The sequence below is a fragment of the Thunnus maccoyii genome, chromosome 11 (genome assembly GCF_910596095.1).
Source record: "Thunnus maccoyii chromosome 11, fThuMac1.1, whole genome shotgun sequence".
Lineage (NCBI taxonomy): Eukaryota > Metazoa > Chordata > Actinopteri > Scombriformes > Scombridae > Thunnus > Thunnus maccoyii.
Genome location: NC_056543.1, coordinates 17,364,977 through 17,391,913, shown reverse-complemented (window position 1 = coordinate 17,391,913; position 26,937 = coordinate 17,364,977). Strand labels below are relative to the sequence as shown.

Genomic DNA, 26,937 nt, shown 5'->3' with positions numbered 1-26,937 from the left:
AACATCCTTACCATTGGGCATACTGCTGCATCAGATGAGGCACTGCTGAAGTCCTCCGTGTTGAGGTTTTCAAAGTCAGACTCTACCACAGCAATAGGAACAGTGACAGTCAGACTGGGATTGTTGATGAAAGACATTATGGAATCATCACTCTTGCTGCTGACAATGTACTTGTCGCCATTTTTGTCCACTCCAATCACATCCCCGTTGCCATTCCTGGGGTCTTTGATTGTATAGTTGGGGACCCCATTTGGTCCTAAAGGTTTGTGGAGCTCATCCAGGGATTTGTCCTCACCCTTCTTTTTGTTCTTATCCCTGAGACAGACACTGTTGCAGGTGCTTCGGAGAAGGGACTTGGCAAAGGCAATGCCTTTGTGAATCCGTCCAATGGCAATCTGCAAATTGTTCATGTCGCTGTCATCTTCCGTCGCTGCCAGGTTGTCAGCACTGAATGAACTCAGCAGCAGGGCCAGGAACAGGTTCAGCACCTATCAGATAATATGACTTCATGTAAGATTGCATTATCTTTTAGCTACTGTACTTCATGATACCAAAAAAACATGTATAGCTATATAACTGTATCATGGATGGTTATTCTTTAAATCAATTAGATAGATCAATTGAGTTGGATGAATTGGACTTATGAATTAACCACAAGAGATGATAATGTACCACAAGGTTTCCAATAACCATGACCATCATGAAGACTATGATGCACATGGCCGCTCCAGAAGAAGAAGAAGGTGAAGAAGACACCTCCATACAGTCCCACATGGTCTCTATCCACTCTCCACAAAGCACTCGGAACACAATGAGGAATGAATGAAAGAAGTCATCCATGTGCCAACGGGGCAGACTGCAGCTGGGTGAGATTTTACACACACAGTCCTTGTAGTTTTTTCCAAACAGTTGCATGCCCACTACAGCAAAGATGAAGACGATGATGGCCAGCACCAGGGTCAGGTTACCCAAAGCCCCCACTGAGTTACCAATTATTTTGATCAGTGTGTTAAGAGTGGGCCATGATTTAGCCAACTTGAATACTCTCAGCTGTAAAAAAAAAAAAAAAAAAGAAAAGAAAAAGAAAAGAAAAAAGTTATTTCAAATGTTTCTGTGCTCAAAATGCAATATATTGGCTATTGTGCATATTTACACTTACCAATCTGAATGATCTCAGGACAGACATGCCAACCGCACTTGTCAAACAAAACTCCATCAAGCTTAAACTGACAATAATTCCATCAAAAATATTCCATCCCTCCTGAAAGTAGTAGTATGGGTCCAGAGCAATGATCTTTAGGACCATTTCAGCTGTGAAGATGCTAGTGAACACCTTTTCAAGAAACAGAAATACTCACCATTAATAAACTGAAAATGGCACCTATTTTGCACAAAAAAGACAAAAATCCTACTCATCACAGTCCACTCACCACATTGCCCACATACAGCATTTGGGTGAAACTCTCAGACATTGGATAATGCTCCATGGCCATAAATAATGTGTTGAGCACAATGCAGGTGGTGATGATTAGGTCCGCGAATGGATCCATTACAATTAGTTTAACCACTTTCTTGACCTTTAGCCATGCTGGACAACATTCCCAGATGAGGAGGGCGTGGGCGAACTTGTACCAGCAAGGAGGACACTTCTGCCTCGACTCTTCCAACTCTGATGTACACAGGGGAGTTAAAACAAAAATGTTTTTGCCTGAAAGTAGCCATAATCTTTTTCAATATCCAAGTTATAATGAAGATTGGGTAAACATGTTGTGGCATACAATACCTACCCTCCAGTGTGCTGGTTATGACACTAGCTACACTATAAGTTCTGTCTCTGGCTGCTGGGGCCTCGAGGAAGTCAATAGACTCCCGGTGTGTTCCTCCGCCAGTCTGTTTGTACTCTGTGTCAGTGGTGTCAGCCTGGAGACAGAAACAATTGTTACTGATGCAACCGTGTTACATATCAGCATGTACAGTAGCTTATACAGTAGCTACAAAAGCAAAGCTACAAAAGTAAAAGGAAATGAAATAATGCATTAGAAATCTGCGTATATCTTTGATTGATTGACTCTAGACCATAATTGTACTGTATTGAGTAATATCATCCAGTCTATAATAGTTTGATTGCAATAAGGTCATCTTACAGTAAAGCTCTCTTTGACAACTTAGCACACAAGTGGAATGGTAGGAACATTGCTGATGTCCTTCCATATCATTATGAACAGCATTAATAAAGGTGGTGGGAACAGATCACTTCCTGTATGTCATGAATGCTCTCAAGTTGAAATACCAGCTTTATCCTTTACAATTTCAAAAGATAATCAAATTTGCTAATTGCTTATATTTTTAAACTTAGAGGACTGTACCGGTGTTCAAAGTTATGTTGCTATTATTGTTGTTTGGTAATACAATAGTGAGCATGGGCTCTTTAAAGGATATGGCTGGCAGCTTTCTATACTTTTCTTAATCTCATGTGCAGAGCCAAACCAACAATGAACTGATCCTACTTGCTGTGTGTGCATCCAAAGCCTGATATAGTGTAATCCTCTGTGCTGTCAATGAGCCACACCGTTGCATTCGATGACATGAGCCTTCACTACAAAAAGTCTTAGGTAAGGTAGTTTGTTTTGAAATGGCTCCAAAGACTAATAACAATGATTGTTCTGTTTACAGGGCTTCGCTAGCTTGTTGCACTACATATCACAACCTTTTAACTTTGTACTACATGGTAAATTTTAAACAGCTTTAATACAAAGTCTAGGGGTTGTAATTGTAATTTGCACATTGGCATCTGCCTTACAAAGAATTACTCTCCAGAGGGTGAAATGCTGTTATTAGTCTTTCCGTTTTTAAACAAACTACCATGTCTAGAACTCTTGGCGGTGAAGGAACTTGTCATCCAGTCAAACAGTGTGTGTTTTTAATAGTTTTTGAGTAATTGTAGGATCAATTCATTGTGGGTTTAGCTCTGCACATGAGCTTTGTTGACAATAAGAAAAATATAGAAAATCACCAGCCATATCCTTTAAAAATTTCAATTTTAAATTACATTACAACTGTAAAGTGATGAATGTTACTGAATGCACCATCATAGAGTTTTCAGAATTAAATAAATAAATACATATAGCAAAATGTTCACTGCAAATTTCCCTCTGAAATGAACAGAATCCAACGGCTGCCTGGAACAATGAAATGTATTTAAAACCATTGGTATACTTTGCAAAATGATGTTCAATAATGTTGAATAATGTAGTTTATAGGTTGAAATATTAATTTCACATGAAGGTACAAAGTGTGTTGTATGTGTGCTCTACAGTACAAGTTACTGTACAACATACAGTGTGAGTCGGACAGGAAAAGGACAAAAAGAAGAAGAACGAAACAGAAACGCAACTGAGGACACAGCGGAGCCATACAACAACTGAAAAAGGGCCATCTGGGCTAGACAACCCTTTCTTACATTGTCTCCGGCGGAGGCTGTATCTACTGTCACTTTAGGCAGAAGGAGCCCCGCAGGTGATGATGGGAGTGAATTCCCACCCACCAGAGACACAATCCCATTGCAGTCCACAGTGCTGTGCTTGATCCCATTGGATGGATGTAGGAAATGTGACAAGAAGCTGCACTGGCTCATGCTGCTGCTGCGTCGATCACACCTCCGGGGAACAAACAAGGAGCCCCTCCGACTCAGGTTGTCCTCAAAAATGCTGTTCTCATCATCGGCAAACTCATTTTCTGAGCCCATGTCCTGTGTTTGGCTTCGGAAACTGAAAATGCTGGTCCTGCTGTTCCGTCGCAATGACAAAAGGGGTCCACGAAAACTTAGAAAGGACTAAGAAAGAAAGATATTCTTCAGTGGTTTGTACTGATAAACGTTGATTGTGAAGAGGAAACTACGGTGCGATAACAACGGTCATATATACTAATGACAATAAAACAGACTTCTGTGGTGAGATGAAGAAAAAACTGTATGATGATGATGAACATAATGATATCCGTGGGCATTGTAAGGAAACTGCAAAATCAAAAATGCATACTGATGAATGGTAAGCATGAAGAAGAAGATGATGACCATGATGATGATGATGATGATGAAGAAAAAGATAATGATGATGAAGAAAAAGATAATGATGATGATGATGGTCATAATGATGAAGCATTGTAAGGAAAGGAAAATTGCACAATTAAAAATGCATCTTGATGATGATTGACGACAAGAGTAGAAGAAGTTGAAGAAGACTAAGAAGATGATGATGATGATGATGATGATGATGATGATGATGATGATGATGAAGATGAAGATGATGATGATGATGATGATGATGTGTCAAGGTGATAGCACTGAAAGAAACTCTGTATGAGGCATAATTTCATATAATGTATAGGATCAGCGAAGTAAACAAATATAAATAACAAAACGTGTACTGAACTGTCTAAAGTCCAACAGTTGCTTACAATTATCTGCCAACTGTTGTACTGTAAGTCCAGGCGTGGTAATCACATTACAATTCATTTCCTTCTCCTGCCTGTCATTCATTTTGAGCTCTGCAAAGAGCTCGACAAAAGCAAGATGCTCTTCTCATTGACAAAGGTTAGACAAAGCTTTACAACACATATCTGGATGATTTTACATCTGTAGTCAGTTATACATTACATCTACAGTAGTTGTCTGTTATTTTTCAACAAAAAGCCAGTTATTCTGAAAATCTAGTTGTTAACAGTGAATATTACAACTTATGCCATTGCCATTTGGTTGGGCTCAAATTTGAAAAAATGAAATGTCTACCAATTATGGAAATTGTATCATTGTTGACTGATTTATGATCAATAAATATGAATAAATACTGGTAGAAAATGTACAGCATAAAAGGGGCTTAAAATCACGGAGGGACATATTAAGCTCATTATAAATAGGTAGCAGAATATAACTGACACTGGATTTGTACTGAACCTGATGTGCAGACGAGCATTTCATGTCATAGTTGAGCAGGTTTGCATCCACAGAGAAGCGGCATCGCGCAGCCTTGCGTATACTGTCCTGAGACTCGGATTTTGGAAACTTCTCATCAGCCCCTTTGCCCTCCTCCACTTTTTTTTTTCTTCTCCTGTTGCGTCTCTCTTTGGCACTTTTGGAGCTGAGCTTGGAGTTGTCTGATGAGCTCTCAGTGCCGCCACCTTTATCACTGACCTCCCCACTCTCTGCAGCATCTGCCATTGCTGCTGCCTAGAGGAGGAAAATGAGGGAAAACAAGTGGAATAAATCTTTGTGAAGCTATATTGTTCAGTGTTTGTTGACACTGTGTCAGAGAAGTGATGATTCGACTGCTTATGTGTATTAATGGAGCAGTTAGGTTCAATGGGAGCACCTTGGCTTTATAGATGGGAACAATGGGTCTTCACCCTATTGCACACAACATGGAATACAACAACTATGTAAACATGTTATACTAATATCCTGGTTATGATTGGATTGGAAGATTCCGTAAAAAACTTCAATTGTCTAGGTTTCTGATAACTGTTATGAACTGTGAAGCAAGTCAGATTGCAGTGGAAGATTTTAAGAAACATAATTATACCTAAAAAAAACAATCAAAACAAAAAAATTGGCTCTGGTCCAGCAACTTGATCCATGCCCATTGGCAACCACATGACATCATACAAAACATCATATCTCAAATATGATAAAACACCAAGCAAGACTCATAACTAAGATACTGGTGTACACGTGAATACTATCTAAGTCAACTACCATAGACACATTGGTTAGAAAAAAAAACAATACACATCTCGTTCGCTTTTCTTCATCCGCTGTCAGTAAAAACAATCTTATTTCGAGTAGTATAAAAAACAAGATGTGTCCTAATTTTTTGTTATTTAATCAGAATCAGTCTCTGCTAGAAATCATTGTACCAGAGGGATGGTGTGACATATGACATATATTGTCCTGGACCCACCTGTGCATCCTCTTGCTGCTGCCTCAGCTGCTCAAGCATGGCCTGAAACTCCTCCTCCTTCTCCTTAGCCTCCTTAATGGTCGCCTGACTCTGCTCCTCATATGCCATAGCCACTACAGCCAAGATCAGGTTGACCAGGTAGAAGGAACCAAGGAATATCACCAGCACGAAAAAGAGCATGTAGGGCTTTCCAGCTGCCCGTAACGTCTGGAAGAAACACAAACAATGTTCTGGTAGAGTTGATGAAGAGTATGGGTAATTATAATTGCTAGCTTGTTTAGATTTAATGAGTACTATTTCTTTTACCCTGCTATTTTATCTTTACTCTTGTCAATTTTCCCTCTTACTATTCTTAATTTCTTGCCTTGCTGTAAATTATACAAGTGCCATATTCTGTAAAAAAAAAAGTGTATGATTATGATTATGATATTGTGGCTGTGGGCCCACCTAGAAGTACAGTTTATATGAATATATTTTGAATTATAATGATTAGATCAGCATTATAAACTAATTCAAAACCTACATTTTTGACCCTTTGACGCTGTAATGAGACCATTTGTGAAGCCTGGTTAGATGGCTTAATGATTTTATATGCCAGTTGCTTGTAAAGATGATTTTGCTGTGCAGATTCATGCACCATGCCAGTGTCACTCTCAGGTCAACCTGTTGTAACTATGGAGATTATTGGATCAGGGTGGAGGTTTGAGGTCTGCAGTCTGTTGACTTCCTGTTGTTGCTGTAAGTCTTATTTATCTCCAATATAAAACAGCAATTACAAATGTGTGTTTAAATCTATTTTTTGTGAGGATGATCACATTTGACTTTTATTAGTATGACCAAGAGTGGCTGACATAGAGGAGAGCTTGTTAATATGCTACCCAATTACACACTGTGCTAAAAACACTCATTTGTGTGATATTTGTTGTTTGTTGTATTACTTTTTGTTTAACCTGCTGAGATTAGACTCAGACTCAGGCCACTTTATTTATCCCAGAATGGCAATTCAGTGCTACAGCTTACCCAGTCCACACACAAAAAAACCACACAAGCAACAATATGTTAGAGACAGCAGGTCACCACATGGGTGCAGGGAACACAAGCAGCAAACACATTCAGGTACCTTGGGTCACCCTCTATATGCAGGCTTACACAAGGAACCAGGTGAAAAGCAAGCAAAACAAAAATAATTCACATAAGTTTTAAGGAATTAAGCATTCAGCAACACTCTTTGGCACCCTCAGGTCACCCCATAAATGCAGGCTAATGTCATGCCCTCCACTTCTGCCTCCTCCTATGGGGTGTGTATGCGTGTGTCTCTTTCTCTTGCGTCTGTGTTCTAATTGCAGGAGTGGAGACAGGTGTGCGGGAGTTGGGCGAACAGCTGCCATTCATCAGGAGGTCTGCTTAAATATTGGGTGCAACGTCCTACTCACCGCCAGATCGTAGACTCTGTTCATACAGTCAGTCACGCTTCCAGCCTACTTGTTACTGTTCTGTCAGTATCCAGCAATTGCCTAACTTTTGTTTCTCTGTGCCTGCAGAAGACCTCAGCCTAACCCCTGCCCTGTCTCCAGTCCTCCTGCCTCGCCGGCTCAGCCCATCCCTCTGCCTGGCTCCCCGCTCCATTCCCTCTGCCCAGCCTATCCCTCTACCTGGCTCCCCGCTCCATCCCCTGTACCCAGCCTCACGCCCAGCCCAAGCCCCCAGGTTCCCCAGCTACCGGTCCAGACCTTGGCCCCAGCCTCCCAGTTTTACTGCCTTGCAAATAAATCCTTTTCCAACCCCACTCGCTGCCTCCTGCCTCGGTGTCCTGCTTGTGGGTTCATTAGCCTAGCCTTAACAGCTAATGTGCAGAGCCAGGTGAAAAGCAAACAAAAAACCCCAAAACACCTGTTATAGTTTTAAAAGAGTGTGGCATTCATTTAAAATGACCACTGTCAGCGTTTAGTGGCTAGATAGCAGAAGGATTGAAAGACTTAGAGTAGCGGTTTGTTTTCCTGAGGGGCGTATTATAACACCGGCCTGCGGGCATTATAGTGAATATAGTGTATATTATAGTGTATATAGGGACTTTCAATTAATGATTGATAAAAAATTACATAAAATAGTGTTGCAGACATAAGTGTTAACCTTCCACGTTGAGTGAATTCTTTGTTGTCCACGCTTGACAACCGACACCTGTTTTCACAGAAACTTTTGTTTTGTTGAGAGTCGAACACTGTTCCTAAATATTTATATGTGTCAATAATTATAACATCCTCGCCATGTATGATGCTAGCTTTGATTTGTCACTATTTTTCCTAAAATCAATGATTAGTCCCTTGGTTTTTAACACATTAATGTCAATGTCATCGCACCATTTAACAAAGGCAGGTAGGGCTTACAACCATGATCTAACTCCGAGCACTGAAGAAGAGACAACAGGGCGGTGTCATCTGCTGGGCAGTCAAAGGGCGGCCGCTGCTTACAATGTTAAGTGTATGCCTTTTTAAAGCCTTTTATGATGTTTTTGTCTGAGTCACGTCAGGACTCATTTTTGCTCCCTCTGGCCAAGATGCACCTGCACGTCATTTAGAGGTTTGTTTAAACAGTGTGCTTCAAATGTTCTTTTTAATGTCAATGTTGTAATGTGAGAATGCTTTGTGTTGATGGAGCCCTTCCTTAATACAGCAAGCACCAGAACAGCTGTTGATGTATTTAAAGAAGCAGACAATAGAAATATAGCTTCCTGACCAACCCGTGAAAAAAAATTGATCTATATGCCACCAAAGACGTTGTCTTCACAGGGCCACTGAGCAACCAAAAAACCCAGGAAGCTAAACCAGTAGCTAAAGCAACTGGTTCACCCTGAGTGAGAGTTTAACACAGCTGTTAAAAACAACTGGACTTGATATTTTAATAAATTAAAAAGAAAAAACAACTGACAGCAGTAACCCTTACACACAGTGTTTCAGTGTTGGCTTTGTTACAGAGGTTGCTCATTGTTAACTCACTCACTCATCCAATTAAAATACATAACACTAGAAAATAGATTACTCCTCCTCAATTTGCCCTTTTTTCCATTATCAGCACTGTATGGGTGCCTTAAAACATTGTGAGTGAATACCTGGGTTGGTTTTTTAATTGGTTTTATTTGTGTTTTAAAAAAATAACCCATTCTGTTGTTGAGGTTCCCCCAGATTAGTCACACCATTAACTGTTCTGTACACCTTTTCAATCTTGCTTTTAAGGAGACTGTTTAAAATTGTATTGCCGTGCTTATTTTATTGAATCTCACTGAAAAAAGTTTTATTGTATTTTTTTGTTTGTTTGAAACCTTTAAATTGTAAAATGTTTTTATGCAATTAATGTGAAGTTCCTTGAACTGAATTTCATGTATGTAATATCGTATGTATGTATTAACTATTATTATTATTATTATTATTATTATTATTATTATTAGCTGCCACTAGGTCACATTATATGGACACACATTTTCATTTATACGCAGATGACACTCAGCTATATTTTATCCAGCAACAACGTTTTGAAGGTTAGCAATTCAAGATCCTAAAAAAAAAACTAGTACCACAATGCAATGTAATGCAATGTATGCACAATGCAAATTGTGAGGTACATTATCAAAAGAAAACTTTCTTCATCGCACAGCTGTTATACAATCCTGTTTTTATTAGAAATATGTGAGATTATGTCATTCAAGAATTTACTAACTGTGCATTCATTTTAACTGTTTACTATAACTCACTGTATACCAGTCTCACCTGTCTAGAGTCCAGTTAGGGAAAAATGCCAGCCAAATTTCTCACTAAATTCAGAATGAGAGAATATACTCCAATTTCTTTCACATGAAACTCTGCATATTTGAACTGATGTTAAGATTTGACTGATCACTATAAAACATGTCTGGCCCCTGAATATATTTCTGACCTTCTTAGCTTGGGCCAAAATGTGCATTTCTTAGACACAGCCCTTCTAGACTTAAGTAATCAAACCTTTGCTAGTCAATGAAATCCAAAATCCTTTTTTATGTCAGTTTCTTCTCAAGACACGCCTTAGGCTTAATGGCTTTCTTAACTAAGTTTTCTTTTAACCTTTTTAACATGTATACAATGCATCAGAATAGAGTTTTCTTTTTTTTTTTTTATTAATTATTATTTTATTATTTTGATCTTTTACTGTATCTTTATTTGTAAATCAATAGGTAACTGATAATTATAAAACAGATAATATACAGATATAGAAATAGACTAGAATTATTACATATGGAATATACAAAAACATCTACGCATACCTTAACTAATCAAAACGATAATAACTGAACATAAATGTGTTTATATGTATCATATGCTTAGAAAACTTCTTCCAGTTGTTCTGACTCCAATGCCTACCTGCTGGTAGAGATTTTCCCAGTAATCCTGGGTCATCAGTCTAAACAGAGAAAGGAAGGCCCAACCAAATGAGTCGAAGCTGGTGTAACCATAGTCGGGGTTCCTTCCCACTTTTTTGCATATGTACCCCTCTGGACACTGCCTGCAACGAACAGAGAGTGTGTGAAGCTCAGGAGGAATCACCCATCTCCCTGTTTACACTGTACCTTAACATTAATGCAGAGACATACTGTATGTCATACAAGCATTACAGTATATTCATTCTATTTAATATCCAGCCTTTTTAATACTTGGGGAATAAACTTACCCAGCTTCACTGGTGTTTCCACAAAGCAATGGATCCCGTTTGCCTGGGAGGTAATAATAACAACCTGGTGGGGGTAAAAGAAGGAAAATCACAGTTTTGCTGTCTATAGTAAGGACTGTTGTCAGAATCTCACATATTATTGAATCAAAAGCAGTAGTTGCTAGGAAGTCCACTGAATTACAGGTTTAATAGGTAGTTTGCAATGTTCAGCTTTTGGTGACACTGTGTCAGAGGGGTAATTCTGGACAACAGAGATGGGCTGCATTACATTAAATGGTGCTTCTAAGGAAAAAATAATACACAACTCTTTCGATATAGTGCACTCCAGTACAATGCCATCATTAAATATGGCCTCATAAATTACAATCTGCTCTATCTATGACACATCGTCAACAAAAACTAAACCTCTTCCACTCCTGCCCCTCTACCATATACCCATTTTTAGTTTCATATGATACAAGTATCTTTTCTGTAGCTTTAAAACTGAGCCCGCTACAGCCTCTGAAAGACAGTAACGTCACCTGTGGACGCTGGTGTCCTCTGGGAGTGGAAGAGTTTAAAAGCCTCACATAGACAGGATATTTTGCTGGGTTGTTGTATTGTATTGCATTAGTTTGTAGAGGTAAAAAAGTAATAAATAAAGTGGTAACTCTGCATATTTTGGAAGAAAACATAAAGATTAAAACATACAGGCAGTGGTGAAAAAAAAAATCTTAGAAACATAATAATGACATAAAGCAGGAAAAATCTCAACAGTAGTACAAATATAACCTTCAATACTGTTTCCCTTAAGTCCCACCAATTTTTATTCTTTTATGCAGGCATAAGCAGAACGGAGGAAAATGAAATACTTACTCTTATTGAGCTCGGACCCAGTTGTGCAGTTTCCCTGGTCAGCTTGTTGGCCTGTATTACTCCCGTTTGCAACATTCAGTACACACTTTTGCTGTAAATTACCCATAAACAATTGTAACCCTATGAGGGCAAAGACACTCAGGCAGAAGACGGTGAGGATCATCACGTCAGACAGCTTCTTCACTGACTGGAACAATGCACCAACGATGGTTTTCAGGCCTACCGGATACAGTATCATTCGTTACTCTGGGTAGTCTATTAAAAGACATTATATAATATAAACAGCAGACATGTGCAAACAATACAACATAATGTCAATGAGCTCTGTTGCTAACACATTGATTGATTACATGTACCTCCAGTATCATCTGATGAGGATCTTTCACAATTGAGGATTTTTATTTCAAATACTAAAGACGCTAGAACAAAACTGGTGCAGCCTTTAGCCACACCCTGTTGTTAACATTTTGCTCTTAGTTATGTTGACAGCATGGATGCTGTTTGTTTATCAGTCAAAACTGTGGTCAAAAGTGGTGATAAAACAGATGAAAGTAAAAGAGAAAACTAGGATCATGCATGCATGCCTTCACTAACCACAAGCAAAGAGGAGCAAGTAGCAGTCAGGGAATAATCCACTCAGAAAAATCAGTGCAAGAAAAAACAAAAAGCATATTGTTTGACAGACACAGATCTCATAGAGTAACTATTGTATGCAAACAAAAAACAAAATCAAATATTGCCCCAATAGATACTTGAGAGCAAAAACAAGGAACAGGTTCAAAATGCTGTTTAAAATTTAAGAATGTAATGGGGATGAAACAGCACCTTGGTATTTAAAAAAAACAACTCTGTGACATATCTGTTATAAGAAGTAAGGTTGGGGAGTATCCAATGCGCATGTCATGGCAGTTGGGGAGTTGGAGGGGAGGTAATTGGAGGAGGAAGGCTTGAGGGCACAGCGTGCAATATGCTAACTAACATGTGCATGCTCCTACTGCTTACCTGGGATAACTGAAATAGCTTTAAAAGCTCTCAGCACTCTGAATGTGCGAAGAACTGAGAAATTGCCTAGGCTCACAAACTCTGTTACGTACCTGCAGGGAAACTTAAAATTACTATGGAATCTCGACAATAACACATGTACCATAGATTGAAGCCAACAATCTTAAATTGATGAATACATAATTACATTTTGGTATATACAGTAACAGGTGACGCAACAGTATATACTGAGGCATGCACATTGTTGAAGGTAAAATGATAAAATATACACTGAATCCCATGTGATACAAATGTAAGATTTAAAAAAGGGGCTTTTGTACTAAATTATAACTGTTAATATAGATGTACGGTAAGTAATCCTTTAGGTTAAAGCTCCATTAGTCTGCTACCAACACATTTTGAGAAAACTGTTGCTTTTGCTACCAACAGTGAAATCACAAAGACATAAAAATTTAAAACTTGTTGGGTTATCTCCTTCAACACAAGCACTATACTAAGGGACCAATGGAGAAAAGATATAAAGATTGATAAAGAATTGTCTAAATTGATTGTGAAGTACTTACGCCATAACAATGACAGAGAAATCCAGCCAGTTCCAGGGATCTCTAAGAAATGTGAACTTCCCCATACAGAACCCTCGCGCTAAAATTTTAATGAGGGATTCAAATGTATAGATTGCAGTAAATGTGTATCTGTTGGAGACAAAATGCAGCTGTTACTCTACAGGGCGTCATCTCTGTGCAATACATCATGTATATGTGATTTAACATGTGATTCATGGAAAAACTTACTCTACATTCTTTCCCGTTTCTTTCATTGTCATAAATGCACAGTTGGTGATGATAGTGCACATGATCACCATGTTGAACAATTTGCAGGCAGTTGTCAAGGAAGCCACTTATTTCAGAGTGAAATCAACATCTGTCATGTGTCATTTACCAAATCTCAAGCCAGGTAGCACTGGAAACAAATCATTCTTGAATTATGTTGACAAACAGCAGATTTAAGGTAGTGGTCTCAACATAAACAAGATTAATATCTTAATGAAAAGGATATGAGTGTACCAAAATCCATATTGATATTCTTCTAAGAGGGTTGAAGGGGCTCAGGAAGTACAAGGCAGGAGCGGCATTGAAGCGGAAGATGTACTTTCCTTTGTTTAATACTATGAAAGTCTGAGAGAAAGACATGGCACATCTTATTATAGTTTACAAAAATTATAAAAGAGTATCATATCATGTGGTTACTTCCTACTACTATCAAAGAGTACTTTAGCTCTATGATTTGCAGCGCGCATCTCAGTGTACATATCACTAATCACATTTTGTATATTGCATTCGAAGCTCATATAAATCCTTTTTACTGGCCTTGCCTTCCCGTCATGTAAGATTCAAAGCCTCAGGCTAGAAGACAACACTGTCTTGATAACAGCGACATGCAATGCTAGATCAGAGAATCCTCACATCAGTGTCAATCTCCTCCAGCCTCTTTAGGAATACTAAATCAGAAATAATGTCTACTTCTTAACACAGTTAAAACAAAACCAAAATATATGTGTGAAAGTTCATTCTTGACCTCAAAAACAGAACTTCAATGCTTCATGTGATGACAACTAAAGCTCCTTTTTTTTCATCCAATCTTTGCACCTCATGTTCAAGTTTGAAATCAAGCAAACCTACTCTCTGATTGCTGTAGTATGGATCCAGGTCCTCCAATGGTTTTGAGACCATTCCTTTAGGAATGTCCCCATACAGAAGAGGAAGTGATTTGCCCTCCTCCAGGTCACGACTGGGCTTAAGCTCATCCTCATCATTGCGTTTTTTCTTCTCTCCCTTTGGTTTCTTAGCTTTCTCTTCGGAGATCCGTCTCTCGATGGCAGAGAGGGACTCGCGACTAAAGGGGCGGAAGCTGTCTGGTCCTGGTGGTACAAGCAGCTGTGCCATCTTTTCATCCTGCACCTTCAGAGTGAACAGCTAGCCTCCAACATGAGAAAGGCCTGAGGGGTCAGAACAGATAATGACCTTTGAAAACAGTTTAAAAAAAATCTTTATTCTGACATGAAATATTATTATTATCCATGAATAAAAAGATTGATTATTATTTATCAAATAACAGATTAAAGAGTAATTATTTACCTCATAATCATATGTTTTTGGCAAAAAAAAAAAAAAAAATCTACTGACATATTAAAAGTGCCTTAAATGAAGGAGAGGGAGGTTGGTTTGGTTCAGTTATCTGGTCAGGGATCATCATCTCAGGAAGTGGCAGGCTATAATGAGCCCAGCCGTAGCTATCATACACATAAATTCCTGCCAGCTATGGTAAAATTAGACCTAATTATCTTCTCCTCTGTAGATAAAATTAAGATTTGACATGACAATGATCAATTCCAGGTGAGACTCTCGCCCTCCTCCTCCATCCCTCAAAATGAAAAGAGTTCACGTTTCCCTCAGAGCCTGAGACAGGGGAGGAAAAGATTCATCCTGTTAATAGGCCTGACTGGTCTGATGTGTTAGGAAGACCTATGCAGTATTAAATATAAATGCACTACAGACTGCCAATGCCCTGCCCTGCCACTGAGAGCTTTTGCCTCATCTGAATGTAATAGTGTAATAGAATACTTCCACACTTTGTGCTGTGAGGCAAGAAATCAATCACAAACACACTGGTCAATCAACTGCTCACAGCACTAGGTTGTACATGTGTGACGTAATCGCAACAACAAAGTAAGGCCCGACTATTGAAAAAAAGAAGAAAAGCTTTGAGTTTTCATATTTGTCAGTGCAAAACTACTATAATGTCTGCTTTACACTGACAGAAACCTGTCAGACTTTTGTGATCTTACAAAAACAATACAGGCACAGCTGGACAGAGACTTAAATGAAATTTTGATTATAGGACTTTAGTGTTGTACAATGTGGATGTCTTCTAGAAAAAAATACTATCAAGATTATAAAGAAACCTCAATAGAAAAGTCAATAGCATTAACATTGCCGGACTGCTTGTATGCCTTGGAAAGACAGATGATCATTTGCATGTGTGCATCAGCGGTGAGGGCATCTCTGGGCAGAAAGATGACAAATGACTGAATGACTGAACTAACCAAATGCAATGGAGGAAGTAAACTGGTGGGTATACATATTTACACCTTCTGTATTATCTATCTTAGCAGTATTTAAATATCTAAGCATCAGAGCCCAAAGCATGTGTGAGGACTAAAAACCTGAATCAAGACTTCCTCAAAATTTAATAGAGTTTTGTAAATGACAATTTTTGTTTCAGTAATTGTCAATACAGGGATATGTGGGGATCAGCATTTAGATTAGATATCACCCTTAGTTTAATATCAGAGAGACCGTCCTTTCCACACTTTGAATTGCATCTATCAGAGAAGAGGCCGCAATCCAGCTCCAACACAAACACACCAAAGCAGTTACAGATGTGCTTTTTAACAGCACATTTTACAGAGATAAAAATGAACCATTTAAGATCAGAGTTCCATATCATGAGTGACATGTTATTTTATGTTTTTCATGAAATTATGTAGAGCTGACTGCAACATATATTGCCGTGTTTGATAACTCACCGCACACTTTGACAGTTAAGTATGAGTGGGAGGCTGAAATGCTGTAGGATATAAGATGTAAGCCTCATTAGTGTTGGTGACTATTGGTATAAAAGACAATTAAATATCTACCATATGTGAACATTTTTCATAACCTGTGCTCAGTTGTTGATATATCATAAAATGTTGTATTATGTAACTAATTAATGTTTATGTGGTAAATGAATGTGGTAACTGTTCATACAGTACACCACATATTGTTTACATGATGTACAGTAGGTATTGAGGTCATTCTCTAAATGTTCAGTATACATAATTTCCTTTTGCATTAAGTGCAATGATAAAGTGCTTCGGATGTGAGATGATTGAACAGTACTGTAAGACATGAACAGTGAGATAAACTTCTTCTTAACGGTCTGATAACTATCTGAGAATGTAAAAAAACCAAAATAAACCTTGATCTGATGTTTACCCAGCAAGGTCAACCAGCAGTGACCAACCTCTAAAGAGGTATGCATCATTCATCTGCTCTCAACTCATTACAAACAACTTGAGATATGAGCTGTAGTTTTGAAGCTTCAAATAGGCCCACTTCAGTTTATCTGCAACCTGTCGGCATCATGACCTTATGCTGACTATCCTAAAATGGATATACATTTGATTCCCCCAACTCTCACTGGACCAGAATTTCAACACATTAGTTTCACCATATATTTAACTCCTGCAAGTGATGACTGACCTGAGGCCACCTGTATACACCAAGTGTATCAAAAAACTCACGCATAGACAGAGGGAAACTCAGCTTGAATAATTAATGAACATTACTTATTTCAATATATATTTTCATTGACCTCAAAATGCTTCTTGGTAATTAGATGGAGTACATTTTATGACAGATTGAAGCTTATTGCTTTCAGGCTTCCAAATAAAATCAATGGAAGCAATGAAGGGTACTGTCAGTGTCAACAAAGGGCAAAGACACCATTGATTTTGACAGATTTTTATTAATGAAATTAATTTTAATGTTGTTTTGTACTTTATATTAAACAAGAAATATTTCCAAAGTCTGAATATGAGTGATGAATAAACTAAAGCGAGTGTGTTTGCTATCACCAGGGTCCTCCCTCTCAGAATATTGTCCACATTTTGAAATTGATTATTGTGAGCAGACTACAAACAAACTGTAACCCAATCTATGCCACCCAGTCACAAGCGTGATAAAATAAAGACAATCAGGTCTTTACAAATGTCAAGAGCAGAGACAGAAGATTTAGTATGAAAAGAGAAGTTGGTATCTGTCCATTTTGATTTTGCCCAGTCACAGCTATTGTCTGTACTGCTGAACGTTTGTTGTTCAGAAAAAAAATATCTGTCCACAAATGCGAGAGGGTGTTTTGGTGTAAAGTTAGACTAGTGTAGATGTATCTATCTATATAGCTTCTCTCTTAAAAGTTTTTGTTAATTGAGTTGTCTTTTCTGAGGGAAATGGTTAATCAAAAACATCACTCTATACTCCATAGCTCAGTTTTTGTCAACTTTTTGTTATACTGACTAACCAAGTAAAGGCAACTAGAATGATTAAAGCATACAGGGAATAATAGGATGACATTCATTTATCAGCAAATTTGAAATAGCATGTTCTTTCGTCTTGAACATACCTGTATACAGAGTGATCACAGTTCAGTATCTATACCCTCCTAAGGGACCAACTCACTCGCAGCCCTTACAGTAAGTGCTCACAACCAATGCTTGCTGCCACCGCCTCTTACAGACTACAGGATTAGATCTTGCTCATTCGGGGCGTTGGCAAAGAAAAAGTTGATGATGAGGAGCTGCTAACATAGTTCTCTTGAATAGATTGGGTTTTTTTTTTTTTTTTTTTTTAAATCTGCAGAGCTGCCAGGCTACACTGTGTGTCTATGCCGATCAAGATAGAAAGCAAACAGTCTCTAATTGACAGCAATCTAATAATGATCTTGACAGTCATGCAAACAGGAAGTCGTTCGAGCTTGAGTGTGGGCTAATAATTGCTGCCATGCCCATTAACTGCTGCAATACTCTATAGCCCATGTTTTGCATTGTAGCCTTCATCTATATGAACTAGATCAGATCAATCATCCTTTTTTACAACACTGTTAGTATCATAAAAGGTAACATTTAAAAACATATGACAGAAAGTGATATATAAGGGCTACATCATATTGTCATGTGTGAAACCCCTCAGGCACAGTTCTTTAAATAAAAGGACATTAAATATTTTGATAAAATGAAGACCATCCATTCTGAACAGACACACTGGAATATAGTTATAATATGTACAATTTAAAGGCGTCTGATACTATGATATAGACCCATTAGATAGATAGATAGATAGATAGATAGATAGATAGATAGATAGATAGATAGATAACAATTTTTCCCCACTATAGACTTCCATAAATCATTTACAGAAATAAATAAACTTTTCAGATCAATGTCTTTTGACTCAAACCACTCAGGACACAACTTCAGCAGATTCTATTCAACTCACCATTAGTTTTCCATCCTCGACAGGTGAACAATACTCGAGAAAATGTGGTGAAAGAGCTTCAGCTTGTGTAGAAAATGTTATTTAAAGAGAAATCTGTCCGTCTTCTTGTGGTCTTCTCCCTTGCGTAGAGCTGCTAATCTTCACGATTTCAACATGAAAACCCTGCGAGAGAGTATGAGAGTGTTTCATCCGCCCTCCGTGCGGCAGAGTCTTGTCGGAGTACTGTACTGGTGAGCTTCCGGATGTTCCTGGGTACCAAAAGAGGGGGCAGAGATGCCAGAATGGATACTAGGATAATATTGGTGGACTTTATCGTGCGCAATTGTCGGGAATAGATATATATGTTTGCAGAGACTAAAAGCTAAAGCCTCAACTGTTTATCAGATTGGTTTCTAAAAGTCTGTCTCTGTCTGTCTGTCTGTCTCTCTCTCTCTCTCTCTCTCTCTCTCACTCACTCTCTCTCTCTCTCTCTCTCTCTCTCTCTCTCTCTCTCTCTCTCTCTCTCTCTCTCTCTCTCTGTGTGTGTGTGTGGAGGTCAGTTGCGGGGGCACTTTGTAAGAGTCTATATCAAACATCTGGTCACAGGGCAATCATTGACCTGTTTGAACTCTGACCAGCTGTCATGCAGAAAACAACACGATATAAATACAATCAAACTGCAGCATAAGGATGTCACATGTAGTGCTGCTTGTTTGTTGTTGTTGTTGTTCAAACTTTAAAAAAAAAAAAAAAAAATTGTACACGAGCAATACTTCATTTTGTAGTCAGCTGGGTGACTTACAGTAAATAAACGTGAGCCAGGATCTCTGTAGTTCTGATGCCACCTAGTGGCTGTAGACTGCATGTTGATATTTATTTAAACAACTCTATTTAGAAGTTTCAGTGAACACAAATATGCATAGAAAAAGTAGAAAAAAGCGAGATAAAAATAAATAAATGTCAATAACACATAACACATGACACTACTTACGTAGAACTAACAAAAAACATTTTAAAGCAACAATTATAAGACAGACAAAGTTGTTAACATAAGATTCAATAGTCTTGAGATAAAGTTTTAAGAACTATTTTAAGAAAATATAAAATAAAGACAGGTACCAGAATAATTGCATCTGTCTAAATTTGTCTGATTTTGTCGAATTTGAGAAAAAGGTTTGTTGTGAGATCTGTGAAAATTTTCATAATTATATAAATTCACAATAATAAATCAGAAATATCTTGGTTTTTATCTTGATCTTGCTCTAGTGTGAGAACATACTCCAAATATGAACAATTGACATCAATATCAGAAAGATCAAAATATGTTCCATATCGACAAACAAACAAACAAATAAATAAAACAACAACAACAACAACAACAAACTGTGTATAGCTTGTTTTTACAGTTGTTTATGTGTGGAGAAGTTGGCTGACAAAATATCTTTTTGCTGTCTTATTTTTATTAATGTTATTTTCTTAACCTTCTCTGCAACCTCAAGAAAAAACAAAAATAATTTCTCACAACTGAAGTTCACAGGAATTCTCATAATTCTCTGCGTGACAAATAATTCCCCCCTTTTTTCTTACTGTACACTGTATAGCTTCAATAACTTCCCTTTTGTTTCGTTTCCGACCTGAACAAATGGTTCTTTTTATTATTCGGCTTTACACTTTAATCCTTTAATTAATCATTTAATTCCAGATTTCCGCGCATGTGTCAATACATATTTGGTAGCAGGGACAAGCTCAGAAATTAGTGGAAATAAAAAAAGCCTGTGTTACACAGTGCAAGACTTATAGGCTGTGCGTTTTAAAAAGTCAGTGTTTATTATTGCTACTTTGATGTATTTCATCGCATTACAAAGGACAAGGAGTTCACTCAGTGTTCAACCTACTGGGGGCGCTGTTTTGGTGTTTTAAAAGGCTTTAGTTGAGTTAAATAGACTTTTTTACTGAGAGGTTGAGAATTAAACAGTGAAGAGACGTGGACAAAGAGAAACCAAATCAGCGATATGCAGGTACTCAGAATGGCTCAGCAGGTAGGTTTAAAATGATGTTTATCTCGTAGACTATGAATGACAGACTGGTGCGTCTTTGTTGTTTCTTTTTATCACTGCTTTGTTTTCTTATTTTTCAGTTAAATAGTGAACAAGGGACCTCATTAATTCCTCCACAAAAAGTTGCTGGGGAGCCGAGAAGTTCAATGATATCTGCGTCTTTTAATTTTATCAATTCCATCATAGGATCTGGAATCATAGGTAGGGTTCAATGTTTACGTCCTAACTCAAGCACAGTATATTGTATTCTACAAAACCTAAATAATTAAATTCTATGCAGTTGATCAGATGAATTATAGACCATGGGCTATTACATTACATGCTGTTAATTCTGTTATGTTTCTATTTAATAATCAGTTTCAGTTGCTAATTTTGTTGCAACAAGTAGAAGCTTTCATACCATTGAAGCCCTGCAGTGGTAAACCCTCTTATCATATGACTGGCGCCTGTTGACCCCCATTCTCCCCTTTAACCCTTTCATCCTCAGAAAATGTCCTGAGTCATTGCTTAAATAACACAAAACAGCAACGGGCACGTTACATTCATTTTGTCTGTTATGTCTTTAGGTTAAAAGAGATATATTTAGAGTGTAAACTAATTAAAAACAGTCACTTATGTCAGTATGGCACAAAAGCTGGAATCCTCAAAAGTCCATAAACATGTGATTTTTTAACAAGACAGATCAATAATCTCAGTTTGTTTCAATATTGTTTTAAAGTCTAAGTGGAGCTAATTAAAATATATGTTTACTGTACAGATAAATAAAGGTTTTAGGATCAGATTAACAATTTTGGATAAAGAGTATGGAAATAAAGTCTGGCATTTGTTTTTGTCTGAAGAGCTCAGTGTGATAAAATATGGCTTCTACAAATGTCAAGTAGGCATTGTGTCTGTCACATGAAACTCAACTTGTCTTAATTATGTGCTACTTTGTGCTGCTGGCATTCACCTTGGATGTTTATTCACATTTATTTATTTTAAAACCAGGTTTACCATATGCATTGAACCAGGCAGGGCTCCCCTTTGGCCTCCTGCTTTTGATAGTTGTTGCATTCATCACAGGTGGGTATATACACTGTTGGTTCCATTATGACAACAGAGACATGAATTTATCAAAGGAATAACATTATGTTTTGCATTTAATTGCAGACTACTCAATCATATTACTAATCAAAGGAGGGAACCTGTCAGGGACAAACAGTTATCAGTCACTGGTACAAAGCACATTTGGTTTCCCTGGATTCCTCATTTTATCTGGACTGCAGTTCCTTTACCCATTCATTGGTAAGTTGTTTACCATATTTTTATAATATTTAACTATTCCACATTAAAATGTCTAAAAGTGACTAGACTTATGTTATATTTTTTCTTAAGTTATTTTATATATTTTTAATCAAGGTAACGGTCCGTTTTGTTTGGTCGCCTGTATATGACGTCATACCCCCTCTACCAAAGAGAGGTGCATGCAAGATGCATGCGTCAGCGTTGTTGTTTGCCACAATGGCGTCTACCAAACAGTATATGCATACAAGATAATACGTCTACATTGTGGTTGTCTGTCTTAAACTGTCGTAAATGGACTTTTATTCAGTTTTAAGCCACATTTTTACAATAAACTTTTTTAGATCTTTGTCGTTTTTAACTATCTTTTAATGGGATGAAGGATTTTAGTCATCGGATGTCTGGATCTTAAGTTATCAGAGAAACAAGCCAAGCAAATGTTAGTGGCAGCTCGGCTAGCAGCCCCTCCCTGACGTCCTGTGCTCACTGAACAGCATTGGAGAAACACTGATTTTTTATGTGAAACTGCTTTATTCAGTGTTTTTACCTGTTTGAATCACTGGGTCTGTACATCTGAACGATGAACACAGAAGTAATCCTAACCCGAAGAAGAAGAAGCAGCTGGTTGTTTATCAATGAAAACAACAACTCCCATAATCCCACCCTATTTCACATCATCAAACTCCTTCTTTTGTTAGTGTTTTGATTGAGAGACCCCTTGAAATTATACATAGTGTGTTTAAATTTAGTAAAATATTCAACCAAAAGTTGTAAACTTTGGCATGTTTTATCAAATTTCCAATGTGGTCTGAAAAGTAGTTGTATACTCTATTATAGTCTTGCTGTTGCTGTTCTGTGCCTTTTGACTTCAAGAACAGTTCTTATTAATAAGCCAAACTTCTGTTTTCTTCCTCAGCTATGATTAGCTACAACATCACATCTGGTGACACTCTGACCAAAGTATTTCAGAGAATACCTGGAGGTAAGCAGCCTGAGGTGGAATGATGCTTACAGTTCTTACCCCTTAGATGAAAACTATGTGTGCTATTAATGTAGCACCTAAAGGAAAACATATACAGTACAGTACAACAAATGCTTCATATTAGTAATAAATATGATGTATTCTGTTTGCAGTTGGTCCAGATCACATACTTGCAGAGCGTCACTTTGTGATCTTGCTCTCAACATTTTTATTCACACTGCCTCTCTCACTTTATCGAAACATTGAGAAACTTGGGAAGGTAAGTCTGATTTTTACACAGTTTGCAGCATCATTTGTTGATGTCATAGCTGCCTGTAAAACATCCATGTGTGTTACCAGGTGTCCTTCCTGTCAATGGTGCTGACACTTATCATCCTCGTCATTGTAATCATCAGAGCAGCTACCTTTGGCCCACAAATGTATGAATGCACATTCTGCAGTTTGTTAATCTTGATTTTGAACCACTGAGTTTGTTTGAATTCTTACCCAGTCATATGTTATAATACAAAATTAATCATGTGGTTCTGTGTACCTTGATGACTGAATAAAAATATCACTTTCTAGCCTCCCTACAGAGAATGCATGGGCATTTGCAAAGTGGAATGCAATTCAGGCAGTTGGTGTAATGTCTTTTGGTGAGTTTCTCTGCATGATGCTGATGATGTGAGGTGCCTTGAAGCCTTCTTAGAGAGAAGCTATGTGTCACCAAAACGTCTGTAGTGCTGACAAAAATTTAAGCCCAGATGACAGCCAAATACACTTTGATGATAGATGTATGAATCAATATTATTTATATTAAAGCTCCTATGTGTAGAGATTTTGTGTGATGAAAGCATCTTTCAAATAATGATGGCACAAATTTTGTTAGTAAAAAAAATAGAGAGAGACAAAATCCTGATGTAGTGCAGGTTGAATCTTTGGTGGGGTAGGAGATGACAGGGGTGTATTTGCATGATTTACTGTCTGCCATGATGTTTTTTTGATGCCACTGCTTGAAGATGCCCGAGTCAAATTTCCAAACCCTACTCATCAGGGCTTTACTATTAAATCACTCGCAGTAACAAAGATTTTGGCTAATTCTTTTGGTTTCATGGCCTGTGCATATTACCTTGCGAGGCAGCTGGATTCACAAGATCAGGGCTTCAAATTATGCACTTGTGTCCAATCGGTGCCGCAAATCCAGCTGCCTCCCAAGGTAAGACGGTGATAAATGGTGATAGATGGTTCATCCAATCACCTGCCAAGTATTTTTTGAAAGTGCCTGCCCTTTTCCAAACTGTTTCCATGAATGACTTCTCAGATGGGCCTGTGTAAAAAAACATCTGGCGCATCAGGTTACTGTGCATTTACTGTGGGGTTGAAAGTCTCTCACATCAACATACTGTATGTCAGGACTGTTTGTCTGTCAGCTGAGTTTTTTTGCCCCCTACAGGCCAAAAATAAATTTATACAGCTTTAATTAAATGTCTTTACTGTAAATCGATCTCATCACAGGGGAAAAAGCCCACAGCTTCCACTTATTGACTATTCAGCATAAGACATGCAGTACAGCGTTAATGTCAGGAGATCTGGAGTATTAATTTAATGAGTGCTCTGTCTATATGCTCCACTGCATCTCAAATAATGTGTGTTGTCATCGCCTTCTGAGTGAGACTCTTGGGGAGTGGAGAGCTGGGTATTCTCCACTCCACCAAGGCCTTTACGAACATAGTAGTGAAAATTATGGCCTTGAATCAAGTGCCTTGATGGTAATACCTATCAATGCTACAAAAGAGGCAATTTGATTGGGGATGGGCACACTGTGGGGACAATACAGCCTGAACTTAGGCTCAATTGAACTTATGCTCAATTTACTTTTAGGAAAGAGGCCGTCTTACAAGATAGCAAGAAAACTACAAATGATATATACAGTATAAATATGTGCAAAGCTCCAGTGCTTGTGTATTCATTATTTAAAAAGATTTAAGTTTCAGTTCAAGCAAAGGAGTAAAAATGATTTAAACTGTGGTCATGGGGTTTTCATCTAAATGAACCAGTATTTTTCAATATTTTTTATTCAGAATGATAATGCTCCTCTGATGTTCTGCCCCTGTGTGTCTCTTTAGCCTTTATATGCCACCACAACAGCTTTCTGATCTATGGCTCTCTGGAGCAGCCCACACTAACCAACTGGTCTCGAGTCACTCACATCTCTGTAGGCTCTGCACTAATATTCAGTGCTGTATTTGCTGTTGCTGGCTATGCCACCTTTACTGGCTACACACAAGGTATCAGTACAAATGCACAGTATATGAAGTATTGAGATACATGCCTCTTGTTTTTTTATAATCACAAATGAATTTTTTGTTTTTTTTAGGAGACATATTTGAGAACTACTGCAGAAATGATAACCTGGCAACATTTGGTTGCTTCTGTTTTGGCCTCAGCATAATAACCACATTTCCACTGGAGTGTTTTGTTACACGAGAAGTAAGTATGTAATACTCTTTCATATGTAGCCTGAAGAATTTAACAGTTAAATGTTTACATATGTGCGGGAAAGTGGTATTCTTAGGGTTTGAGCTAGAGAGGTAGCTTTGCAACAACAGGAACAAGAAGAAAGTTTGACACGTAGCACTAATTGCTTCTGCAGAGTTGCTCAGTGGGTAACAATGCAGCATCAGCTACAGTGCTTAGTCATTAGGTCCTCCTCAGGTGTTTGAGTGTGTTACCCTCTCCTAAAAGGCTAATTAGAATGGTCTTTTAATTTGCTGAAAATGCATAAATTAAAATAGGTTTGCACATTCTTGTTTATCTTCCCAGGTGGTATCCAATGTCATTTGCAGTAGGGATCTTTCAAAAGTTGAACATGTGGCCATAACTTTGCTCATAGTTGGAGTCTGTACATCAATATCTTTGGCCTATGACTGTCTGGGAGTTGTTTTGGAGCTGAATGTAAGTCCTAACAACACAGCCAGTCTGTATCTGCTTGCATTTAATGCCCTTGGCTTTAAAAATATGCTATTTCTGGTTACTGTGCATTTATGTGTGTTCATTTTTAGTGTTACATTTTTACCTTAATGATGGTCTCTCTCCTACCATCCAGGGTGTTTTGAGCGCCATACCTCTGATCTTCATCATGCCATCTGCATGCTTCCTCAAACTCTCCACGGGCCGCTGGTTCCAGAGTGAAAACTTGATACCCTCCATCTTGATATTACTTGGCGTGTTTGTCATGGTCACTGGTTTGACCATGACTGGCCTCTACCACCAAGACTGTTCACACGGTGTGGAGATGTTCTACTGTGCGGACGCCAACATCTCTGGCACTGTACCACCTGTATAAAAGGAATGTGTACCCAAACAATTATTTGTCTTGAAAGATTTAAACTACATAGATAAACGCATGTGAACAACACTCCTGACCAGATTCTAGCCCCACGGGCAAAATCAAGGGATATCTTAATACTACAGCATTCAAAGATATTTTAGACAATATTGACAAATGAAAACGCCATCATGCACAAAGCAGGATCCACCAAGTAATGGTTTTCTAGGTTTGCCATAGAACTTGACTGGCCCTCACAGAGCTCTGACCTCAAACCCATCAAACACTCATGGGATGAATCGAAACGCAGATTTTGAGCCAAGCCTTATCTCCCAACATCAGAGCTCAACCTCACTGATGTGCTTGTGGTTGGATGGGAGAAAATCCTCGCAGCTAGGTTCCAAAATCTTGTGAAAAGACTTCCCAGAAGACTGGAAGCTGATATAGCAGCATATTTGCCTAGAGCTTTGGTGTTTTAAGAATCACAAATTGGTGCAATGTTCTGATGTCCTCTGTGTTGAATTATATTGTACATGGAAATATTTAATTTGTATTTTTTCCTTCATAATGAGTAGTCTGTCTTGATATTTATTATTCTATATTATTTGTATCTCACAGTCGTTTACAAAAGCAGCCACGCGATGTCACTGTAGACAAACAAAGCAGTTATTAAAAGGAAGCACAAAACAACACAGATGTCCTGTTGGTTTGTTTAGAATTACACTAAATG

The 26,937-nt window shown here is 38.0% G+C and overlaps 2 protein-coding genes across 4 annotated transcripts in view; one reads left to right on the top strand and one right to left on the bottom strand.

The window, feature by feature from the left end:
- Positions 1-18,685, bottom strand: part of scn1laa (sodium channel, voltage-gated, type I-like, alpha) — a 29,535-nt gene extending 10,850 nt beyond the window's left edge. The window contains exons 1-17 of the mRNA XM_042425595.1: positions 18,602-18,685; positions 14,186-14,502; positions 13,563-13,681; positions 13,298-13,378; positions 13,070-13,198; positions 12,507-12,598; positions 11,505-11,723; positions 10,650-10,713; positions 10,343-10,484; positions 5,955-6,161; positions 4,952-5,224; positions 3,494-3,832; positions 1,788-1,920; positions 1,431-1,669; positions 1,160-1,333; positions 673-1,050; positions 12-488 (exon numbers count right to left, since the gene is read on the bottom strand). Of these exons, the coding sequence (XP_042281529.1) occupies positions 12-488; positions 673-1,050; positions 1,160-1,333; positions 1,431-1,669; positions 1,788-1,920; positions 3,494-3,832; positions 4,952-5,224; positions 5,955-6,161; positions 10,343-10,484; positions 10,650-10,713; positions 11,505-11,723; positions 12,507-12,598; positions 13,070-13,198; positions 13,298-13,378; positions 13,563-13,681; positions 14,186-14,449 (3,330 nt within the window). The 5' untranslated portion in view covers positions 14,450-14,502; positions 18,602-18,685. The remainder of the gene's footprint in view (positions 1-11; positions 489-672; positions 1,051-1,159; positions 1,334-1,430; positions 1,670-1,787; positions 1,921-3,493; positions 3,833-4,951; positions 5,225-5,954; positions 6,162-10,342; positions 10,485-10,649; positions 10,714-11,504; positions 11,724-12,506; positions 12,599-13,069; positions 13,199-13,297; positions 13,379-13,562; positions 13,682-14,185; positions 14,503-18,601) is intronic.
- Positions 18,686-18,763: 78 nt separating this feature from the next.
- slc38a11 (solute carrier family 38 member 11) lies at positions 18,764-26,877 on the top strand. Of its 3 annotated transcripts, none has more exons than XM_042425600.1 (12): positions 18,764-18,831; positions 20,718-20,838; positions 21,625-21,699; positions 21,787-21,921; positions 22,835-22,900; positions 23,053-23,159; positions 23,240-23,319; positions 23,465-23,535; positions 25,006-25,167; positions 25,257-25,369; positions 25,703-25,834; positions 25,986-26,876. In XM_042425600.1, exons 2-12 carry the CDS (start codon positions 20,784-20,786, stop codon positions 26,223-26,225), a joined length of 1,236 nt encoding a protein of 411 aa, XP_042281534.1. In that variant the 5' UTR covers positions 18,764-18,831; positions 20,718-20,783; the 3' UTR covers positions 26,226-26,876. The 3 variants fall into 3 exon arrangements, with proteins under 3 accessions (XP_042281534.1, XP_042281533.1, XP_042281532.1); XM_042425599.1 differs by lacking the exon at positions 18,764-18,831 and adding an exon at positions 19,155-20,598 and having other exon boundaries at positions 25,986-26,877; XM_042425598.1 differs by lacking the exon at positions 18,764-18,831 and adding an exon at positions 19,155-20,619 and having other exon boundaries at positions 25,986-26,877.
- Positions 26,878-26,937: the final 60 nt, after the last annotated feature.